The sequence below is a fragment of the Mustela erminea genome, chromosome 8 (assembly GCF_009829155.1).
Source record: "Mustela erminea isolate mMusErm1 chromosome 8, mMusErm1.Pri, whole genome shotgun sequence".
NCBI classification, from domain to species: domain Eukaryota; kingdom Metazoa; phylum Chordata; class Mammalia; order Carnivora; family Mustelidae; genus Mustela; species Mustela erminea.
The window spans coordinates 30,963,341-30,986,101 of record NC_045621.1 but is presented as its reverse complement, the minus strand read 5'-3'; the positions used below and the strand labels follow the sequence as shown (position 1 = coordinate 30,986,101).

Below are 22,761 nucleotides of genomic sequence, written 5' to 3'. Positions count from 1 at the left end.
TAAAAGATGGTTACTAGAGGGGCACCTGGGTGGCTCAGTGGGTTAAGGCCTCTGCCTTCGGCTTAGGTTGTGATCCCAGGGTCCTGGAAGCCAGTCCTGCATTGGGCTCTCTGCTCAGCAGGGAGCCTGCTTCCCTTCCTCTCTCTGCCTGCCTCTCTGCCTACTTGTGATCTCTGTCAAATAAATAAATAAAATTTAAAAAGAAAAGAAAATATGGTTACTAAAACATTTAGAATAACAGGTGTATCCCACATAAATGTTCCCTATCATATTTTAATGGACAGTACTGTCCTTGGTGATAGACCCTGCTTTGCAGTCTTCCCACTGAAAAGTACTGCTTTCTCCATTTTTAGAGAATTTATAATAGCTGTCATTCAATGCAGAGCTTCCACACCTAATTCTTTCTGGATTGCAAAGCAATTTACTTATTTTAGCTATCATTTCATAAATACTCTTAGAGGCAAAGGAATTCCATTTTCCCATCAACACAGGAATCTCCCCCTGAGCAATGCTTATAAATGGTTAACCCAGGTCGGCTTGAGTCTTTCCTCCTGGGCCACTATTTCACAGAACATCAGATAGAAAAAACAAAAACAAAAACAAAAACAAGAAGAGACAATTGTAAGAAGGGTTTTTTTGTTTGTTTGCTTGTTTTTTTCATACTGACAAGAAATCTGTTTCCTTATAAAAGCTACCTGCTGATCTCTTAGTTCTGCCCTTAGAACAAAATAGAGTAAGGGTCCCCCTCTTCCACATGACAGTCCTTCATTTCCTTGAAGATAGCTGTCATGGTCTGCTAAGCTAAGCTTCTCTTTGTTAAACATTACCCACTCTCCTCAACAATTTCTCACAAGTCATGGCCTCAAGGCTCAACCATCTTTGTTGCCCTCCTCCGGATTTTTGTCATTTGTCAATGTCCCTGTAAATATGTGGAATCCAAAAAGGGACATCCAACTCCAGATGTGGTGCACGCCATGTAGAAGACAGTAAGACCGTTGTATCTCTTCATCTGGATACAGAGCTTGGGTTATTTAGGCTAAGACCACATTTGTTTTATCATCTTCTCTATTACATGGTGGACACATGTTGAGCTTTTCATCCACTAACCCTAACAGCTCTTTCTTCACATAAACTGGCATGAGGTCGTAGCTACTTTATCCCAAGTTTACAGAGCTGATTTTTAAAAAATTCAAAACTAAAAATAAATAAATAAATAAATAAATCTAAACTGGAGACATTATGTTTATCTCAGTAAAATTTTACTTTGCAAGGGCTTTATTCCACTGTTCTAGTATACCAAGATTATTTAAAATCTGGTTCCTGCTCAGTAAATTAGCTGTTCTTCTCAGTCATGTACCAGAGACATGATAAGCTTGCTTTGGATTTCACCCTAATCACTGATGAATGTGTTGAACGAGACAGAGCCATCTTGTACATTATAACATGAAAAATCTTATTAACTGTCCTTCTGAAATTCAGATACACTGTGGTGCTATGTGATTAAACTATTCCATCAGAAAAGAAGAGCTGTCAAGATGATTTACTTGTGTGCCTACTATGTGTCAGACATTTTCTACGCACTGAGGTATGACTTGAGTTTAGTGAAACGATTCTTCTGCCTAGTGATAGCCTCTTCCATTACTTTATGTTCCCAAACTATATTTTTAACAATTTGTCAGCACTGTTATGACATTTACCCAGATATCATTGTTAATTTGACTAGTTTATAACTTCTGGAGTCCAACCTTTTCGGTTTGCAAATAACAGAATGCTATTTGTCGCTTGCCACTTTTTTTCATATCCCATTCATTCACAGTGTGTCCTCAAGATTATCAACCATGACTCTGCAGTCATACCTGTAAGTTATTTTATTTTCCGGGGAAAGAACTGAATGGTACTTGGAAAGTTGTAGTTACTTAAGTTGCTCTCTCTTCTCCTCTCTTCCCCCATTCTGGGGAAACGGTATCTGCATTCATTATCACTGTGACCTACCATCTAACACAGGGCTTAGTTGTTGACTGCTTAAATTTTCAAACTTTTTTCCTTCCTGTTCCATTTTAAAAACCTATCTCTTAATTTCAGTGGGAAAAAAAAAAAAGGAAAATTAAGCTAAATAGATTGTCTTCTTTTTTATTATTAATAATAAAGCATCTTTCCCTAGGCAGATCAACAGATCAGTCCCTTATCCATTTTACAAAGGCAAAAGGTACCCTTCTTTTATATATATATATATATATACACACACACACATGTAATTTTCATGAAGATAATGACCCTAGATTCCAGGAGGCTCTCTTGCTTTCTATATCTGGGTTTGTTACTGGATCGTTTGGAAATTTCGTATACTTGTTTTCCCCTTTTGTACTATGTTGCTAACTTACAAAGTTGTGAAAACATAGCCAACTAAAATGAACAATTTATAAAAATTGTCATCAGATTTCTATAGAAACAATCAGTAGAATTTCCAGTGTAGGACTGATCCTTTTTTTTTTTTTTTTTTGGTAGCTTCTGCAGAAGCGTATAATCTCTAGACAGTAACACATTTTATTGAATGGACCAATAAAATATTATTAAACTAATTATTCATTTGATTCCAAGCTCAATGTTTATGCCATCACCTATATTTTATATATGGACATGCCACAGTGGTTGGCAATAACTGTATGGTGATAAGGGTCTGGTGTCTTACATGGAGCTCTTTTGTATAGCGATGCTAGGAAGTCCCAGAGGAAAAGCTCTCAATCCCTGCTTTTGAAGAAGAGAATTGATAAACTATTACTATCTATGTTTCCAAAATGTAAATGATATGTAATTGGATAAATCGTGAAAGTTACCATAACCTATGAGTTTAGGGTTCTGCATTTATAAATGTTACATCCACACTTACATTGTATCTACTGATGTAATGAGAAGGCAAACTGTGAAAGAGTAATTTGGCTAATTCAGTCAAAATTATCATATCAATCATTTGGGTATTTTAGAAGAAAGTTTTAAGTGCCCAAATTATGGAAATAATTACTTTATTTCTCCATTCCCTTTTACTTTGTGCATATGAAGAGATAATCTGATAGTCTTTTTTTTTTTTTTTTTTTTTATTATTATAAAAAGACAGCATTTAAAATTGGGAACAACCCAATATAATCACTGAAAACCTTGCACAATTTTGCATCTGGCTTCTTTTGATAAATATTATCTTCTCATTTTGGTAGCAATTTTTCAAAAACAAAGAGCGTCTTTTTCCAAAATTATTTGTCAGTATAATGCAAATTAAAAATTAAAGCATAATATTGTAGCTTCTTTCCTTATAACTTGGCAAAAACTGCCTTGAATTGAATTGGATTATACTGGTTTACTTAACTCAGTTAAAATCAGTAAACATAAAAGAAAGTGGATACTGATGTTAATTTTATTCATGTCTCAGATTTACAATAACCTCAAATTATTTTGTTTGATTTGTTTCTCCACCAATAATTTAGTTTAATTTATCGCTATACACAACCTGAATAGGTTATCAAAGTATTGAAATTTATAATTCTTTCAGGAAACCTGTGATTCTGAGAGTGTCCTTGTTTTTGCACCCAATGGAAGATTTTGTACAACCTGCAAGAAAATTTTCTAACCAAAAGATAGCAGTGGATTGACTAATTAAAAATGCATCCATCTGTTGGCTTGCTTGTTGCCTTGCTTTTTGAAACATGCAGATCTAAGTGGGTTGTTTTATTTATGAAGACCCTCTAACTGTGAGAGTTATGAATTCATAAGCTTGCATTCACAAACACAATAAAGGTTAACATGATAACAGAAGTTAACTATATGGAGCATTTCATGTATTTCTCTCATATGGTTGAATTTTGAAATATGTGATTTTGAAGACCGGAGCTTTTTTTGTGGGTAAAATACAAAATAGGTTTTAACTAGTCTCCTTATAGAATTTTTATAGAGAATAAAAGGATTTACACCCAGAAACATCAAGTTGCATGTAACCCACTCGATGTTTGCTTTGTTTTTTGAATAGCAGGTAATTATTTTGAAGTTATTGAATATGAAGCTTTATTCTTCCCCAAGGAAAAAGTGTGAAAGTTGCTAGACCTAGGATTATATTATTTTAGAGTTTAAAGGAACCAACATGGTGATCTAGTTTGGAAACTGAGGCTTCCAGAGAGACAATACTTATCCAACATCAAACAATCCAGGACTCTTGCTTTCTAATTCCACATTCCATTCATTGTTTGACATGTGTTTGTAGCCCTTTGAGCTAAATGCTTGATTTCCATGCTCTCTTTTGTTATATTATAAACAGATCCCATACTCCACTAATTAAGATTTGGTCTTCTGTGTTTGAGAGAGAGCACTTTTGACTGATAGCCGTGTTTTGATGTAAATTTCAGGTAGAGGAAAAAAGTTATGGCTCACACTTTGTGATAGTCATGCAAAAAAAAAAAAAAAACAGTTTGTACACATGCAACTACATATTGCAACAGATGAAGCCTAAGATGTAAATTATCTTAATATAAAAATGGATTAATCTCTGCAAGAGATGGGCCACAGGAGGAAGACAATTCATGGAGGACTCACAGTGAGTCCAGTTCTGAACTTAAGACTGATAACCAAACGAAATAATAATGGTTGGCAGAGAAGTACTTGTGAGGCTCTTTAAAAACATCTAGATGAAAAAAAAATCTAGACAATTATATTGAATTATAAAAATACAGTGAAATTTAAAAAAATGGCTTACCACAGTTATCTAGCAGCTCATTCACGGAACACCAAGTTAATGTACCATACTTTTAACAATAAACAATTATTTTGTGCCAGGTACTATGTTTATGGTAGTATGCAGAATATCTCACTTAATCCCTGTAACAGTCCTGAAACAAGCACTGTTTTTAGCTCCATTTTACAGATGACGACTCTCACTAGGGCATGCATTTCTCTCCTAGAATGTGGTAAGTGTCAAGAGGATGACTGTGTTTGAGATGAAGAATAGAAAATATGAGAACTGACCTGGTGCTGAATGCCAGAGGGACAGGTAGTATCCTTTAAGTAAATGGCACCGTTTCCTGCTTTAGCTAGAAAGTGCATAATTTAAATTTGTGTCTCAAAGAAGTTAGAAGTCACACCCCACCTGTCAGCCAAGGTTACTCTTAAATGATCAAAACCTTGGATGTTGAATCTGTATAATGGGTCTACCATGCTATACCATGAAGAAATATATTTTGTTCAATGCTTAATTCTGACAATAGTTTCAATAGGTCAACAAATTCTGAGTAATCTTTGATTCCTGAAAAAAAAGTGGAAATAAAGGGAAATGACTTTAAAGTAATCGTTTCTCTAAAGCTCATTTTAATCACCAGTTGGAACTTTCTAAACCATCTAACTTTAAGTGCCCTTGCTAACAACTTGCAAACTATTTGTGTTTGTTTGGGGTTTTTTTCCTCTCTTTGTTGGGAGCAGTCAAATAATCAGCTAACAAAAAAGCTAATGTCAGTGGCTTTTGGGGACAATCTTCAAGCTCCTGAAATCACAAGTTGACTGTGGAGACAATGGGGAATGTAATTAGATACTCTGTTTACAGAAGTGGGCACATTTGTCCAATATGGTACAACATAAGGCCATTCATTTGGGTTTGGCAGCAAGCAAGTAATTGTGTGAAAATCTACATCTCTTCCCCAAATGGCTGTAATGAATGGGCCTCATAAGGAGAGTCAATGCAAATCTTATGTGGTCACAAAGAAGTAATCCTTCAAAAGTTTCAGGAAAATTTTTTACCATCAGCTGGTTCAATTTTATCTCATAAATTAATTGCACCCTGATTTAGTTATGAGTATACAAATAGGGAAATCACCTCTCGATGCACATTATAACTACCTACTGAAATTAATTTTTATGGTTATTATTTCCAAGTTAAATACACTGAATAGAAAAGGAAAAATGTATGTTCTCTATGGTAAAAAAAGAATTAAGGAGAAATTCAATATTAGAAACTTAAAAGAGAAAATCAATAACTTATTTTGAGGTTTAAAGAGACGATTTTATACAGATGCCAATTTTTCAGGAGTTTATTTTTTTTTCTTTAACACTTCAACCATTCTTCCCCACTTCTCCATATAAATTGTATTTATTTTGAGTTAGAAGGTGAGATGGTATTACATGAAGGTATATTCTTTAGGGCTAATGAACTTCAGTGGCATACCAGAAGTATTTGTGGGTTTTGCGAGTTTATGCCTGAAGGTGTGCATATATGTGTGTAATATTTGTACAGACAGTTCCCAAATACACTTTGTATCAAAATATACCAAATCAACCCGCACTGAATTCTAAAGAGCAGTATTATTTTGGCATTATCTTACTAGGAAAACAATTTACTAAAAGCTTTCTTTCTGTCTACAACCACCTGTAATTTATTGGGGGTTCTCAGAGCTTTAAAATATTAATTCCCAGTATTACTTCATTTGTTCTCACCAATTTCATCATTTTGAAAATTAATCAACTGTCAAAAAAGTTGAACTCTAAGTATTATTAGATTTAAATTATGCATGTGTATTTTATCAGAACACGAGGTACAAAACATACTATGAATTATATACAGGTAAATCATCTTTGAAAAAGATCTATATAAACTGAGAATAATCAATAATAGGGCTTTAGTTTTAAAACTTAAAGGCTGCTATCTTTGCTACTCTTCAGGTGTGTGTGCGCGCACATAATTTCCCAGAATTCTTTACATTTAAACTTGTTCAATTTTTATCCTATGTGCCAGAAGAAGCCCTGTTTTTTGAAGACTAACTATATTCAGACAAAAAAAAAAATCACAAAATTATTTTCTTAGCAATTATTGGTTTTACACCAAACAGGTTTAAGGCACTGGCAAATCAAACATTTGCCAAACATTCCCCATGGATTTGCCAAGCATCTGTGTTAACATCCCAAATAAACTCCAGTGTTATAAAGTTATTTACCCAGGTTTATTGGTTATACTATTGCCCCTGAACAACTTCCACTTGCCTCTTGCCTGGTACAAGAGAAACCCAATTGTTTGAAGCAACAATGCTCCCAGATGGCAAAACAATTTATATATGACAATAAATGATAATATTCAAATTTATATCATTCACACTTTTTTCTTTTATATTTTCTTACCTCCAATAAAACAAAAATAAAAATCAGAACATAGTAAACCTGGAATACAGCTAATACAAAAGTACAATACATTATGATGGTAAAATGTGTAAAATCTTTGGGTGACATGTAGCTCAATAGAAACACAGACAACTATATTTCATTTCCTGAGACAAGGTGAAAATTAATCTGTTTATTTTTAGAGAACATCAGGGCTCCGAGTGATTTTAACATAAACCTGGAACATTTTGTCTAAAGATCCTGCAATTTTAGCGGATCAGGAAAATTATGTCAAATTTGAGAGACTCTTATAATCAGAATGCAGAAGGCACCAAATAAAACAAGGTAATTAAAATAGGTCTACAACTTAATTCAGGGTGTCTTTCTAGGGATCCAAGTTTTCATTTATGCTGATGCCCCTATCTGACTTTTCAGGGAAGTAATCTACTATACAAACAGAAATGTCTCCATGGTGTGGGTTCATATTATCAGATGCAACCTCCTTCCAATATTATGACATTAAATCCTGCAGGATGCAAACCCCTCAGAGTCAGAAGCAGAACATCCCTTCAGTTACTCTCCTATTAACAAAAACAAATATTTCCAGGCCATTTTGATGAAGAGATATTAGTACTTACAAGTTGGCTTAGAATCAGTCAGTCCAGGAAAGGGGAAGCTAGACACATCTGATCACTCACACTAGGAGAGAAACCCATCTATTCTTGGATTCCAAACCCCGGATAAAATTCAGCATGGGTGCTTTATTCTTTGCATTCACAAGCCTTGGAATGCTGACCTCCCGGGGTGATTTTCCATCACATTGATGCTGATGCTACAGATGTGGGGGTTTGGTATATATGTTTGCATTTTTGCATGTGTTTGAGAAAGCAGTTTCTGAAGGGCTCTGGACCCAAACTCCCCCACCAGTACCCTCCCACCCCCAGCTTTCCAAGAGGAATTGGTTATATTCCCCCTACCCTTTACATCTAAATGTGGTGCTGGGCCTCAGGAGGCCTTGGTACACAAAGCTTCTCTCCAAGGCTGTCACTTGACTGACAGTAAAAAGGTTGCAGGAAGATGGACAGCTGGGTGTAGGTGGACACGGAAAAAAAAAAACAGAGAGCCGAGCAGATTCAGTCAGAACACAGCAAGAGGAAGGCTCTAAATCGAAGACATGTCCAGACTTAGAAGGCTTTAGGATCTCTAAAACCAGCTAATCTTATTTTTAATCGAAGCCAGGTTTTTAAAACAGCACCCAGGTTTATAAGCAAATCTGTAACACATAAATACGTATCATGAAGTGCACAGGGTGTATTGCTAAAGACAGATGTAAGTGGAAAGACCCAAAGCATCCTAAATTTTCTTATTACCTCTGCAGGGATGTCTGCATTGTAAATTAAGTTCTGCGAATCACTTAACCGGGTGGCCTGCTAAGCAGTATGGGTACAAGTAGGCATTTATCAAAGTGTTTTAAATGATAACAATCCGACTGAAAACTATAAAAGTTTCAGATGAGACCATAATGAGACACACAGAGGAAATGGGGCCCACCTTTACTGAGCGGCAGTCAACTGAAAAGACTTGATTAATATCCTGCCCATGTTCAACTACCTCTGATAGGTGTCTAGTTATATAAATGGGCAGGCTGAAGTTGCAGCGATGGAATGGATAATTTCTATGAAGAATTTCTATAAAATAAGTGTTAGCCCAGGAGTGTATGCATAAGGTTGCATAAGTCAATGTATGTTGGAATCTCTCTCATAATCACCTGTGCATGTTTTGATTCAAATTAGTTTTAATTCAGAGCTGCAAGAGAAAAAGCTGACATACTTAAAAGTGATGACATATTTAAAAATGACAATAGATATAAATTATCCCACACATTGATCCTGAATATCAGAGTGAAGCATCAGGTCTCTGAAGATAAGCCCTGTGGTATTTGCAATGTACTAGTATTCTCTACGGAAGGAAGATTTATTCCAAATAGGCACCAACTCCACCCCCAATCCAGCTAGAGACGGTTAAGGGGTGCTGGTCTCAGAAGGCTACTTGTACCAGTTTAAATAATCAATCTCATGGAAATACCATTATCTGTATTTTCATGCCTAATTTTTAACTCTTTCTCTCATTATCCAGCAAATAAAAGCTGGGGATAAATACACACAGAATTTAATAAGAGGAAAAACAAGAGGTTGAATTGATAGACTTTAAACGTCGCTTTGAGTCAAGCGACCCATTATTAACTGAATTCTTTTATTACAAACTGAATTGTTTTACTCCCTCCTTCAGATGACTCATTGTTTGCCTGAACTCATACCAGTTTATTTGTGCAGATAGTGAAGGTCTAAGAAAAAAGTGATTCTACATATAACTTAGTGGAAGATATTATATGCTTTCCTCCATCGCATACAACCTTATGCATACACTCCTGGGCTAACACTTATTTTATAGAAATTCTTCATTGTTTTTCCACATCATATATCCACAATGCCCCCCAATAATGCTAGTTCTAACTAACCCATGTTCATGAATCTCACGTTTGTATTTCTTTATAGAGGGACTTTATTCATGTTCAATTGATTTCAATAAGATTTCATTAATTTACAAAGAAGCTCAAGTAGTATATGATGAAGGAAAGAGCATCCACTATGTTTCTTGGGTTTCCGACTGAGTTTTCTCTTAGCCCCTTTGAACAGAGTCAAGAGACGTCATCTGCTGCAGGGAAAAGACTTTTCCTATTTACTATGTTGCATCAATGCTTGGGCTACAGAAATAATATATAAATATAATTTCCAAAGTAACATTTCCTCTGTAAATACACTTAAAAGTTTCCATTATCTAAACAAGCATTTATAGGATTTATGTTGTACAAAAGGAAATACATTATCTGTCATTTTAGACATCGTTAGGATATTCGGAGATCTTTTGAAATTACAAAACAAGTGTTTGGGACATAATTACTTGGTAAACGCTCTAGACTATGATGGGGAAAAGGAAAGCTAGGTTTCCAAACTTACATTCTCATTATGTAGTAAATCATAAAGTATGTTCACGGTTATGTTCTTTTTCTTACAGCATTTCATTGTGATTACACATTGTTTTTCAGGGGAAAAAAGTGGGATTTTGTAGTTCTTCCATAAATTGGTCCTCTAACCAGATAATTATTTCTCTTTCAAAAATAGCTTTAAAAAAGTTTCAGTTTATGTTATTCATATATATCATCATTAGTTTTTCATTATAAAACAACTAAAATTCCCGAAGTTTTTTAATGATCATAAATCAGTATAGCTATTAAGCATTAAAGTATTTAATTGCTGTAACTTAAAGCCTTATGTTGGTATTTTGAGTTAGAACAAGTGAATGGCATTTTATAGGTGTCTTATTGAGTTCCAATTAAACAGCATTTTCTTTCTCACCACTGAAATAAACTAGTTTCGATGTTTAACTCATGTTCCCAGTGCAGCCAAAAAACAGATGCAAATGACCTCCTCCAAAGTCTCCTGAAGGAAGTTTCACTGTCTCCATACAGCGTTTAGTTCTTGGGGTCTAGAGTTGTCCCAGGACTGAACTGAGTGTCTTCCTCTCTCTCCACCTCCCGCTTGGGGGTCCCGGGGATGACAGAATGGTTTCCGCTCAGCCCCCACATCCCTGGGGGGGTAGATGTCATGCATGCTCAGGGCTGAGGAGAAACTCCTGACACATTAAACATGTGGTGTTTGGTATACAGTAGGCGCTTAACCAATGTTTGCTAGAACGGAATTAAAATTTGGGCACAAGGCTAAAGTTTCTGAAAAGCCTTCTTCCTGGAGAACTCTTTGCCCTTTTCCATCTCAGTGACTTGGGAAGGCTTTTTTCCTGTGTCTTGCCATCACACTTCCGACTCCTGAGGACCTGAGCTCTGTGGACATTTTTCCCACTCAGTTGTCAAGGGCTAACAAGAGTCCTGCTTCTTATTTGCATCAGAAATAGCATCAAAGCCTTGACATCAAAGGATGAAATCTCTGAAAGAGTTTTCTGGAAGCTTTAGGAGGCTCGCCAAACATTGTTTCAGGTTCCATTTCAGGTGGTGGCTTAGGGTCTGGAGCGTCTTCTGTACCAAGGTGGCTGTGCCGTTCGGCAGAGCTTTGGTTCTTGCCGATCACCAATATTTCGATTTAGTTGTGGGATTTGGGGTTCTCTGCACCTTGTTTTACTTAATTGTTTTTGAAACTATTACATTTGGAGGTAAGCACTACCTCTAGGTTCAAATCCCACTGTATCATCACGGAATGTGAGTTGAGGGTGAATTGTAACAAATCAACAATGAAGGAAGGAAAGAATTTAGAATTTATTTCCCTCCCTACTCTAGGAGTCGGTGAAATAAAACATCCTCCTCTCATGGAGCACAAGACATAAATCACAGTGCCCAGTTTCCTCGTGGAAAGGAAGCTTCAAGCTGAACACATGGTTTCTCACTTAGTAACATTAAATTATTGATATTAAATTGGTGATATTAAATGATTAACATTAAGTGATTAACTGTTAAATAGTTATTAGTGAAATGTTATTTGAGAATAATAACTACCTACCATGTGCCAGACACTATACTAGATGCTCTACAAAATTCATTCAAGTTTTAAAAGAATCACATAACTACCATTCACACATGAGGAAATTGTATCTCAGAGAGGTTAAGTAACTTACCTGCAGACACACAGAAGTAAAAGACCAGCTGGATGTCTGTCTTGAAATTCCTGCTCTTGGCAATGGTAGAGCCCTTGCTATACTATTGGGATTTCCATTTCATTGATAACAAGACTGAAGTCCAGAGAAGTCCAGTTAAACTTGCTCAAAAAATCTAGCAGAGTGTTCAGTAAACAGCAGAGTAGTTTCATCTTGTTGTTACCTTGTCTCTGGTCTTTCAAGAATTCAGTCATTGCTTACTTGCCCTCCAGTCAAAGGCCCTTTTCTCACCACTTTGGTGAAACTGACCCACCACTGAGAGGGAAAAATGCTGGAAGCTTATAAGCACATATATTTTGACACATCTCTTTTTTTTTTTTAAGAAGAAACTCATGGATGAGTTCTTTTTTTTTTTTTTTTAAGATTTTATTTATTTATTTGACAAAGACAGATCACAAGTGGGCAGAGAGGCAGGCAGAGAGAGGAAGAAAAGCAGGCTCCCTGCTGAGCAGAAAGCCTGATGTGGGGCTAGATCCCAGGAGCCTGGGATCATGACCTGAGCTGAAGGCAGACCCACTGAACCACCCAGGCACCCCCTTTTGACACATCTCTTAATGGATTCGAAATAGTTTCAAATTCTCACAGCATTTAGGGTGTTTTACTCTGGAGTCAAGCTAATTTATTTTATTTCTTTCTTTTTCTTTTTTTTTTTTTTTTTTTTTAAGATTTTATTTATTTGACAGAGAGAGAGAGAGAGAGACAATGAGAGAAGGAACCCAAGCCAGGGAGTCAGAGGTAGAAGCTGGCATCCCACTGAGCAAGGAGCCTGTAAATCCCAGGACCCTGGGATCAGGACCTGAGCAGAAGGCAGATGCTTAACTTAATGAGCCATGCTAATTTATTTTCAAAGAAGGTGGTTTTAGGTACTTTCTGAGATTATGGTATTCTATTGTATGGTTATGACACCAGAGAGTTATCAATGTGTTGTAAATTCTCTTAAATGCTTGAAAATTCTTAGGTGTTTTCCAGTAAATTGGCCTGGGGCGGGGGTGGGGGGGGTGGGGGGGGTGGGGGAGTGGGGTGGGGTGTAGGGGGGTTGGGTAGTGTGGGAAGTTCCACACTGCTGATGGACAGGGTCACAGTCTTTTTTTCCCTCATTTCTGCCCAATTTTGGATAGGAACCTTGCCTAGGTTGGAGGACTTTTCCTCTAGGTAGTCTCAGTGGACAGAATTTTCAGTAGTTCATTTCTGGTACTCATCTCAGAAATTCTTTAAAGAGGAAGTTATAGTTCAGTTTTTCAAGTTCCCATTTCTTGCCTTTTGGTTCTCCAGGTTATTGGGTTGCTTTGGGGTCTGAAAAAGGAAAATAGGAAACAAAAGGGGGAGTCACTCAAAGTACCCTAGCAAATGAAGCCTTGCTTTCTGGCAGCTGTGCATGCAAAGGCTTTAATATTCAGCATGCATATCCCAGGAGAGGAAACATGGTACATGTTCTAGAAATTTCACTGTTTTTAAGGAGGCGGGCAGTCAATTTCCCATTCCACCACATACAACTCAAAACTCGTGCAGGGAGGCAAGCTGCACCTATTGTTTAAAAACATTTTAGACAGAATGCAAATTGCTCTTCCCTCTTTCCAGCGTTGCGCCAAATGACAGGGACCGATATTTCATCTCCTTTTCCTATAAATCTCAGGAAGACACATGAAAGAAGGTTGAAGTGAATCCCTTAAAGGGACTTCGTGCAGTTACTTAAATAATTGATACATACACATACCTATAAATCCCCCCGTGCGCATTTCCCCCCTTTCGACTTGTGTGCGAACAGGAGCTACAGTCACCGAAATCCACCTCCTCAGACTGTGACATTTCAGAAGGTCTTTCACCGAGAAGCCAAAACACTTGAGGCCCCGCACATGCTGCTCCGCAAAGGCCGCCGAGTCACGCAGCTCCTGCACCCAGCCTCGCCAAGCGCGCTCAAATAAAAGTTGCCCGGTTCGGAGTTCGCAAGGGTGGAGGCGGCTCTCCAACCACGGACCAGGCACCGTGGCTCGCGCGGGCCAAGGACCTGAAGCCGTGGCCGCGGCCCGCTCTCTCCTCCACACCGCCCTACCCCCTCCTGTTCGATCTAGGATTCTGTTTGTTTGTTTGTTTGTTTGTTTGTTTGATTTCCAGGGATAGCAGCTACTCGCAGCCCTGGGAATGTTGACTGTGAGTTTCTCCTTGAGACGCGCTCTGATTCCATTTTCCGTAACCCAGCTAGCGAGAAACACGACTCCCGGGTCCTCTGCACCACCGCTCGCCACCACTCGCCACCACATCGCAGGAGTGGCCAGCGAGCGCGGGACGTGGGAGGGCGGATGAAAAGATGCCCCACGGACACAACCTCCGCTCTGCGGGTAGCGGGTTGCAGCCTTTGTCCGCTCGCCCTTCCGCAGGGGCCACGCACTCCCGCGTCTGGCCGGCAGGTGGCGCGATTGCCTCACGATGAGTTGCTGCCCGAGCGGGAAAGGCTCTTACACCGCCCCGCGGTCGCCCACCCGCTGGGACCCTGGCTCCGGAGAAAAACCCAGTCCTACCCAGGAGGGCGACAGAGGAGGGGCGGCCTCGGGGTGGGGGGTGGGGGTGGAGGAGGAGGAGGAGGCCAAGTCAGGAATCGGGCCCCTTTAAACGTCGGAAGAAAGGCTCCGAGTCGCGTCGGGGGGTCGGTCCCGGGGCTGCCCGCAGCGTTACAGTCGCCCGGCGGCTCTCAGGTGGCTGCTTCCGCAGCCGGGACATCTGGGGACAGACCAAGGTCCACTGGGGCCTACGTCCCCGGAGGTTGACACTGACACTCTCGGCTCCTGGGTGGGGGCAGCTGCGAGGATTCCCGCCGCTTCTGTCGTCCGCCACCGCGCCCCGGGCGCGGAGAGAGGTCCCCAGCAGCGCTCGGGAGCCGTCGGAGCGCAGAGCTGCAGCAGTCGCGCCGGGCAGCCTCAGAGTCCCCCCCGCGGGGTCTGGGCAGCAGCAGGTACCCCCGCTCCCACCTTACGCCCTTCGCTTCTGCCCCGGCGCCCGGGATTGACCAGGCCTGGTTCCCGGGACGACCCCCGGGGATCGCGCAGCCTGTTCCCTGCAGCTCAGGCCGGACTTCTCCCGGCGTCCTGTCGCGATGGGAAGTACTCTCCTGGGGCCGGGAAGAGACGCGCTGCCTAAACGCGAGGTGCAACCAGAGGGCTCTTCTCCGTGGCTAGAAAGTCCCTGGTTCCGTCTCTGGAGACGGTGACTGTGCCTTGCCTCCCTCCGGGAGCTGCCCTAGACTTTGGGGACCCATTAAGTCCCTGTTTTTCAGCCAGCTGGGGAGCCGGGGAAGAAAGACATAATCAAACCAGAGGACTCCCCCGAAGAGCATTTCATTTGGAGATGCGCCATAAAGACACCAACAGGGCAAGGTAGCTCAGGGTGCCAGAGGCGGTGCGCCAGCCCCTGCGCGAGCCGCGAACGCGTCGACCCTCAGAAAAGAGCAACTGCAGAGTTGCAGGTCAACTTTATACTTATTTTATGGCAGTAAAAGAACCTTTTCCTCCATCTCAAAACGCTCGTGGCGGGGAGTGGGCGGGGGGAGAGGAGAGGGGGTTGCCAGTCTTCCTCGGATGCCCCCCAGTCGATTTCGGTCTTCGAAGCTCCTTCCACTGTCCAAGGGCTGGACCCCTGAAGTTAGGTCCGGAGACCATGCAGTTTCCCTCCGGCGGGGGCGGGAACCCGGCAGAGCTGGGTCTCGGAGGCCCCGGGAGACCGCGCGCCCTGCCGAGCCCTGAGGGGGCGGGGCCTTAGGGCGGGCTATGCTCAGTGGGGCGGGGCTGGGTCGTCCCGTCTGCGCCACCATTGGCCACGGGCCTCGGACTGGCGGGTGAACGTCACGGGCTGGGCCCACCCCCTTGGCAATGTCTTCAGCCTGCTGCACTCCTAACTTAAGCATTTATTCCACTGGGATAGAAGCGGTAGGAGCAACGTTGGCACCGGCGAACCATGGCTGGGATTTTCTATTTCGTCCTCTTCTCGTTTCTCTTTGGGATTTGCGACGCTGTCACCGGTTCCAGGGTGTACCCCGCGAATGAAGGTAAGAGCGAGGTTGTCCTTCTGCGGTCCCGGGCAGAGAGAGGTAGATCTGCGGGTGAATGGGCCCCGGGAGCGCGAGGCCGGAGGGTATGAAGGGATCCCGGCTGAGCGGTGCGCCCCGTCTCCGGAGAAGGGGGCCGGGACGAGGGGATCGGCTAAGGGGTGTAGGAAATCTGCCGGGCAGCCTTCCCCGGGCGGTGATCGTGCGTTCGGCTCGGCTACCCAAGTTTGTAGCGAAAGGACAAAGTTTAGTAGCATCCGCTGGCGAGCCCAGCTCCAGGAGCCCCAGGGGATACACGAGATCCAACACCAGAATTTAAAAAAAAAAAAAATTATTTGGATTTAGCGCTCCCTACCACTGCTCCCAACCCGGCTCGGGTCAAGGGGCGAACGAAAGCCTGGAGCTAAGTGAGTGCTTGGTGCTCCCGGGTTCCTGTGAAAGCCTTGGACCTCAGGTTTCTGTGAAGTTTGCCGAGCCCTGGGCTTCCCGGGACCGGGCTGTGGGGCTTCAGCTGCACAGCGGTCGTGGCGCCGCTCGCAGGTCGCCAGTGACCTGGTTTCTGTAGCACCCGGCGTCAGACACCTTCTCCCCGCTGGGCCGCGCGCTCCGGGTGTGCGATCGCTGGCCTACGGGGCCCCACTCTTTTCAGATCACCCCGCAGACCTGGGGACCCGCTGGCAAGTTAAGCGTAGTAGTTTTTCCTTTTTGCTCCCAGAACTATGCACTGGGTTAGTTTGGATGGAACGTGCTGGACCCATCTGGACGCTGTTTTCTGCGCGTGTCTTCGGACGTGTTAGAAAGATTGTGTGTCTTTCTATGTATAGGGGAGGTGGGTGTTAATCATTTATTTTCTGATGGTCTCAGAGAAAGGCGAATTGAGTGTGTATGTGTCTGTGTGTGTGTCAGCGTGAGTGTGTGTGTACGTGCGCGCGTGTGTGTGGGTGCGCGGGTGCCTGCGTGGACGCGGACGATTGTGTGCCTCTGCGTGAGTGCCCTGATTGTGTTGTGACTGTTCGGTGCTGCTTGTGCTCGAATCAGTGTGCATCTAGCATTGCACCCCGTCTCGTCGACTCTTTCACAGCACCCTCCCCCGCCCCCCTCCTCCGCCCTCCCGCATCCGTCTATCCACCCATCCATCTATTCAGGCGTCCATCTCTCCAGAATCCGTCCATGCATCCCTGGCGCAATCTATCATTTTCCCTGTTCCGAAGGAGGGAGCCAAAAACCAACTTAGCCTTGGCTGGGCAGCCGGTACCCAGAGCTCTCCAGTCGGAGGCTGTGAGATATTCACACACCTGCCGGCAGACACCGTTTGGGAGGAAAGGGGCGCTCTCCTGCCCTCTGGATCCCTTTCTCCTAACTGGCTTCTGGTGCCATCTCCGTCGCTGCGGTCCTTCGGTCCCCAGGGTCATTCCTTTTAGTAGAATCATGGATCTCGATTTCTCGTGACTACTTCGTACACTTGTTAGGATGTCCCCCAAGACCTCTCTGGCACCGGACATAAAGGAGATTTTCTTTTCTTTTTTTTTCTCTCTCTCTCTCTTTTTTTTTCTCCTCCCTTTTCTTGCCTTTTTCTTTTGGAAGGAAAACTTGGGAGCGCTAGACAAAAAAACAGTGTTGATGGAGCTGTAGGCTGATGTAGAACGAAGGGGGGGTGTCTCCCCCCTCCGGCCCCTCCTCTCCCCTAAAAATTAATTCATTTTGTTGCTTTTTATTCCCATCACGTTTCCTTTTCTCCCTTTTACCCTCCCTTTCTACTCCCTCCCTTTTTTTGTAAATTGGGTCTTATTGTTCCCTTTGTGTCCCTAATCCACCTTACATAAATCCAAATGGATGTAGCAGGCTTTTCTCTAGGGACCAAGAAGAGGGAATTTGGGGAGGGGGGGGTGCAACCCAGGCGGGAGCGACCTAAGGAAGGCTCTACATTTTAAAATAATTAAGAGACTCTAGGAATTCAGGCTTCTAGGGAATATCAGGCGAAAGCAGCTGTTTTTAACTCCTTTGACTTGGGGATGAATTGAGGGAAGGTGAGCAGAATTCAGGGGCCTAGTGGTGAGATGGAGAATCGGAGTGCCCAGGAGCAAGGATGAGGGCTCCCCATTCCCACCCCTCCCCCAGCCTAAAGAACCAGCCTCACTGATCAAATTAATAACCCAGTGGTTCCTTTGAGATGGGCTTTTCGACCCCCACCCAGGCCTGCGGATCTCGGTGGGAAAGGGAATGGGGAGAGGTTAAGAATCCATTGTGTCCTTTTCAGTGTCCTCGGTGCCTAGGACCGTTCCAGCCTGGGTGGGGGACATCAGCTCTTCTCTGAGCTTTGACATGCATGGTTGGGTGCAAGACAAACACTAAATCTATTAGGCAGCACTCCTTCACCTAAAGTTCAAACCAGTGATTTCCTCTTAGGCCAAGGATGAGTCCCTGGCTGTCCTCTACAAGACCTGGGGAAGAGAATAGTCCACTGTGTTGGCATTCTAAATTCTACAGGTCTGCCATTACCCCTTTCTGAAACTTGGATAGTAAAACAAAACAAAACAAAAAACCGTGAATACCTCATCCAGGGTCTCTTTATTTGGTGGGGCAGGGAAAAAAGAAATTGTAGAGGAGAGAGCCTTTTCATGACCCTTTGAGTACTTTGTTAGAATTCACTTGTGGTTCTGTCACCATGATGATGAGTTATGTGGTCATCTGAAACTTCCAAAAACAAATAACTGTAGTAGATACCAGACAGAGATGAATGCTGGTTTTGCTCTGGAGTATAGCTGCCCTACATAGATATATTTATTTTTTGAATTGCACTTGAGATTCTCTATTCATCCTTTTTTGAAAATGAATCAGCTCAGTCCTGGGATGGAATTTTAAATGCTAAGCAAGTTAAATAAATAAGAACGTGCAGATTTAAAGAGGAGAGAAGATCAAGTAAGTAATGATTATTTACATAAGTGAGACCGAGTTTAGGTTTTGATCAGAGTTGGATACGCACACCCCCAGCACATATGGAAACGCTCAGGCAAATGGTTTTTGTAGTATTGGCTTTTTTGCAATTGGAAATTAATCCATTCTTCTTTGTTTTCTTACAGTTACCCTATTGGATTCCCGATCTGTTCAAGGAGAACTTGGGTGGATAGCAAGCCCTCTGGAAGGAGGGGTAAGTTCCGAGTTGCTCTCTGATGCAAAGGGTAAAAAGGAGTGATTAGCAACTTTCTGAGAGTCCTAATGGCTTGATTCTTGTTGATTGTGGTGAGGGGGTCAGATTTCCGCCATGGCCTATGAAGTGAATTACGCTTTGTTGGAGAAATCCTATACTCCCTTTGGATAACTCTGTCATGGAAGAACTAGAAACCAAAAGGGCAGAAAGGGGTTTCAAAATTAGGAGATTGGTGGAGGCATAGACTTAGATGCGTATTTAAAACTAAAATACCGACAAGAAATATGATCCAGGGACCAAATTAGAATTTGTGCCTATTACTGTGATGGCCGTGAAGACCTGACAGGGTTAATTTTAGAGCAATTGTTCTGTTTCCAGATGAGGAAAATGAATGAATAAAGATACCAGGGGAGAGAACACGTCTGATTGTACCAGGCACAAGTTTAGTTCTGTGCATAGGCAAAGGTGGGGGGGGTAGGCATCCTTACTTCTGAAACCTTATATAAGCTGCAGCTCTCTTGGGCACTGAGAGGAAACCCCGTGAACTTGTGCTAGGGGTACAGGAGATACATGCTAAAAACCCCAAGCTGTTGTGCTGTTGGTGCTAAATGTAAAAAAAGTTTAAGTATTTGGAATCTTGAGTCTTTGGGGAAGGGGGAGCTAAAATAGAATAGAAAGGATGAGAGCGTGTCTCACTGTTCATTCGTTCTGCAGTGTACCATCGTTGCCTCCTCCTGAAGATTTCAGAGAATACAGATCAGTGGTCACATTCTCCATTTACCCTTCCTTACAGTTCAGCATGAATCAGCTTTGGGAAAAAAAAATCAGAATAGCGTGTTAACTCAGATTTCTGCCAAATTTAAGGAACTCTCAGATCCTTTAAAAATCCAGATCATTCTGCCCTTATGTGCTTGAGAATCCAGGACTGAATCAGTGGGTTAAGAGCAATAGAAGTGAGAGACAAGTGGTCTTTAGCAGGGGAAAATGGAAATAAGCAGCCCCCCAGTATGGTGCTTCCCACCTGTCCCCTGAATTAACAGGAAGGGATCAAAACCCTAAAGATGCATAGAAATTGTTACCAAAGAGGATGGGTTTTTTAAAAAAGGCCAGAAAGTTGTGAAATGAGAGATGAAGGAAAATGGAGAATGTTGTTAGGCTGTCTTTTTCCAAAACAGGTCTCGGGATCTGTGTGAAATAAAACGGAGATTTGCCTTGCCTTCTTGTTTTTCTGCCTGAACTTGACTGCAGTTCCTTGGATCTCTGCTGAAAAATTCTAGTCGGCCCTCAAAACCATTTTTTTAAAGGGAGGGAGAGTGATTGGCAGGCCTCTGGCAGTGTAGACAGGCCTTATTCACTGCTGATTGCAGGCAATTGCCCTCCGTCCTTTGAATGCGAAGAAAAGTACAGCTTTATCTTGGGAGAGTCAGACTCTTGTTAATCCTATACCCTGGAAAGGTCACTGGTTCAGGGAGGCTTTCCCAGGCTACACCACAAGTAAAAGCTCTTCAGGTTCAATGTATTAGAACTGCTAGCAAAATTGAAGATGGGAGGTATCAGTACTTTTAAAAATTTAATGAGTCTTCTTTTTCTTACTGGCTGCACTCACGTTTGAAGGGAGAATGCATCCAGTATGATGTGGGACCTGACCTGTTACACTAAATATACATGTGGCCTGTTGAAAAGCAAGGAATGACACATTTTTGAGTCCAGTCTACGGTCTGTCTAGTTTGTGGAAAGCTTTTACTGCAACTTAATATGCTGTAGACATCCCATATCCCGCACCCACCCCCAAACTGCCCAAAGAACACCTGCTCGCTTTTTCTAAACAAAAACTTCTTTCGTCTTGAGGTCTCTTAAGATAATACCATGCATATATAGCTGAATTGTGTCCAACCCAGAACTTTTCCACGTGCTGAATGTCGACTTCTGAATGTAGAGTGTTAGCATTTTTCTTTCCTTAAATGTGATGGATGTAACATTTTAGGGACTCATTGTGGGGGGGTGAGAAATGAAATTTCATTTATGTACAATAGAATTGGTCATTCCAAAATACACAGTAGCCATTGAGAAATTATGTGCCAGATTGCAAAGTTTCATTAACCTGTTGATTTTGTCATTAAAGAAGACTATCTCAGGCTTAGAATGAAGGGATGAATTAGGTTATCTACCAAATATGAATGGATTAGCTTTAAAAAGCTCTTTCCAGCTGAAGATAAAAGCACATTTGTGTCTTCTGGTTATTCTGAAATTTCTGCTTATAGTTAGGACAGTTCACATCTTTCTTGGCTGGAAATTTGGGGTCATGGTTTTGTCAATAAATAATGACATTTATTTGTTATTGTTATTTTTAAAGAGAAACAGAAAATTTACTTGACAGTACCACAAGTAAAATATGAAATATAGTCAGAGACAACTCACTGTTCTCTGTTTTTCTCTAAGAACAACTAAGGAGAACATAAGAATAATAGAAAGTAATGGCTTCTGATGGCAACATTATAGCGAAACCTAATTTCTTGGCAGTGTTCATTTAAAGGAGCATATTGAATTTCTGATATTGATTGTAAAATACAAAAACTAAGGTGAGATTTGTCATTGTTCTGGCAAATTGATCCATGTGTTTAGACAAAATTAAGTTTAGACTGGAAAATTCACATTAGATCAAACTCTCGTGTATGAACTCTGTGGAGATATCCCTGGGTGCTTTCATTTACATTGATAAATGTGTTTTTCCATATTCCCTTTGTTCTGAGATGAGAAGCATGCTGAGTAGGGTTTTTTTTTGAAGGTGAAGATCTATTTTTGGATTTACATGAATTTCCTCCAAATAAGTAAATTACTGGTGATTTATTGCTTAGCGGATAAAAAGAAATTTTAATCACCACAGGGCACTTATTCCTCCCAGTTCCAACTTTTCATAATGGTAGCAGATGAAAGGGATACCGAGTTTTATGCAGTATAGTCCTTCACACAGTAACATTTCCATCCATTAATAGTTTTCCAATGCACAGATGGAAAACCCGTTAAAAGATACATTATGGTTCTATGTACTTCATTGGATTGAATGGAGCTTTAAGTGGAGCTATTACAGAATATGAATTTTTTTAAACTATCTTTTTTCTTCTAATTATATTCATGTGTTAGATACTTAAGCTGATTTATACCAGATCTATATAAATGCATTACTGTAGATACTTGTGAAGAATTGGAGGCTGCTTACTGGCCTAGAGGAGCTCCCCCCCCAAAACAATCTTGCAGCTTTTAGGATTATTTTTTTAAAAAGCTGTGGCCAGAGGTGAGTTTTTACTACTATAGTCATAGTGGGTTTGGATTGTCCCACCCTTAGAATCTTGATGTTACGGAATAGATCACAAAGGAAGGCCTACCACCCTCTAGTTTTCTTGAGCTTTCAATCATAAATACCCCCTACGATTTTATTTTAATATCCACAGAATATTTAGAAGCAAAGCATGTGTGCATTCTTGTTTACTTATGGGTATATGTTTTAAAAATAAGGATACACAGACTTTTTCAATTAAATACGTTGGTCTGGGAAAGTGTTTCATTGTTACAAATGACAGTGGATTTGAGAAATCCAACCATAAAGTTTACTCTCTATTTTCCCAGAATTACCAAAACCAGAAGAGTGAGATTTTCCTTACCCCTTTAAAGACTAGTGACAGTGCCCAAAAAAAAAAAAAAAAAAAAAAAAAAAAAATTTTTTTTGACTGACATTTTT

The 22,761-nt window shown here is 41.4% G+C and overlaps 1 protein-coding gene across 3 annotated transcripts in view; it reads left to right on the top strand.

Moving 5' to 3' along the window:
* Window positions 1-15,692: 15,692 nt before the first annotated feature.
* EPHA4 (EPH receptor A4) overlaps window positions 15,693-22,761 on the top strand; it is a 142,286-nt gene continuing 135,217 nt past the window's right edge. For 2 of the 3 annotated variants that reach the window (XM_032354942.1, XM_032354943.1), the window contains exons 1-2: window positions 15,694-15,877; window positions 18,958-19,025. In XM_032354942.1, the coding sequence (XP_032210833.1) occupies window positions 15,787-15,877; window positions 18,958-19,025 (159 nt within the window). In that variant the 5' untranslated portion in view covers window positions 15,694-15,786. Of the gene's footprint in view, window positions 15,878-18,957; window positions 19,026-22,761 lie in introns of all 3 variants that reach the window. The other variant, XM_032354944.1, reaches the window with a different exon arrangement.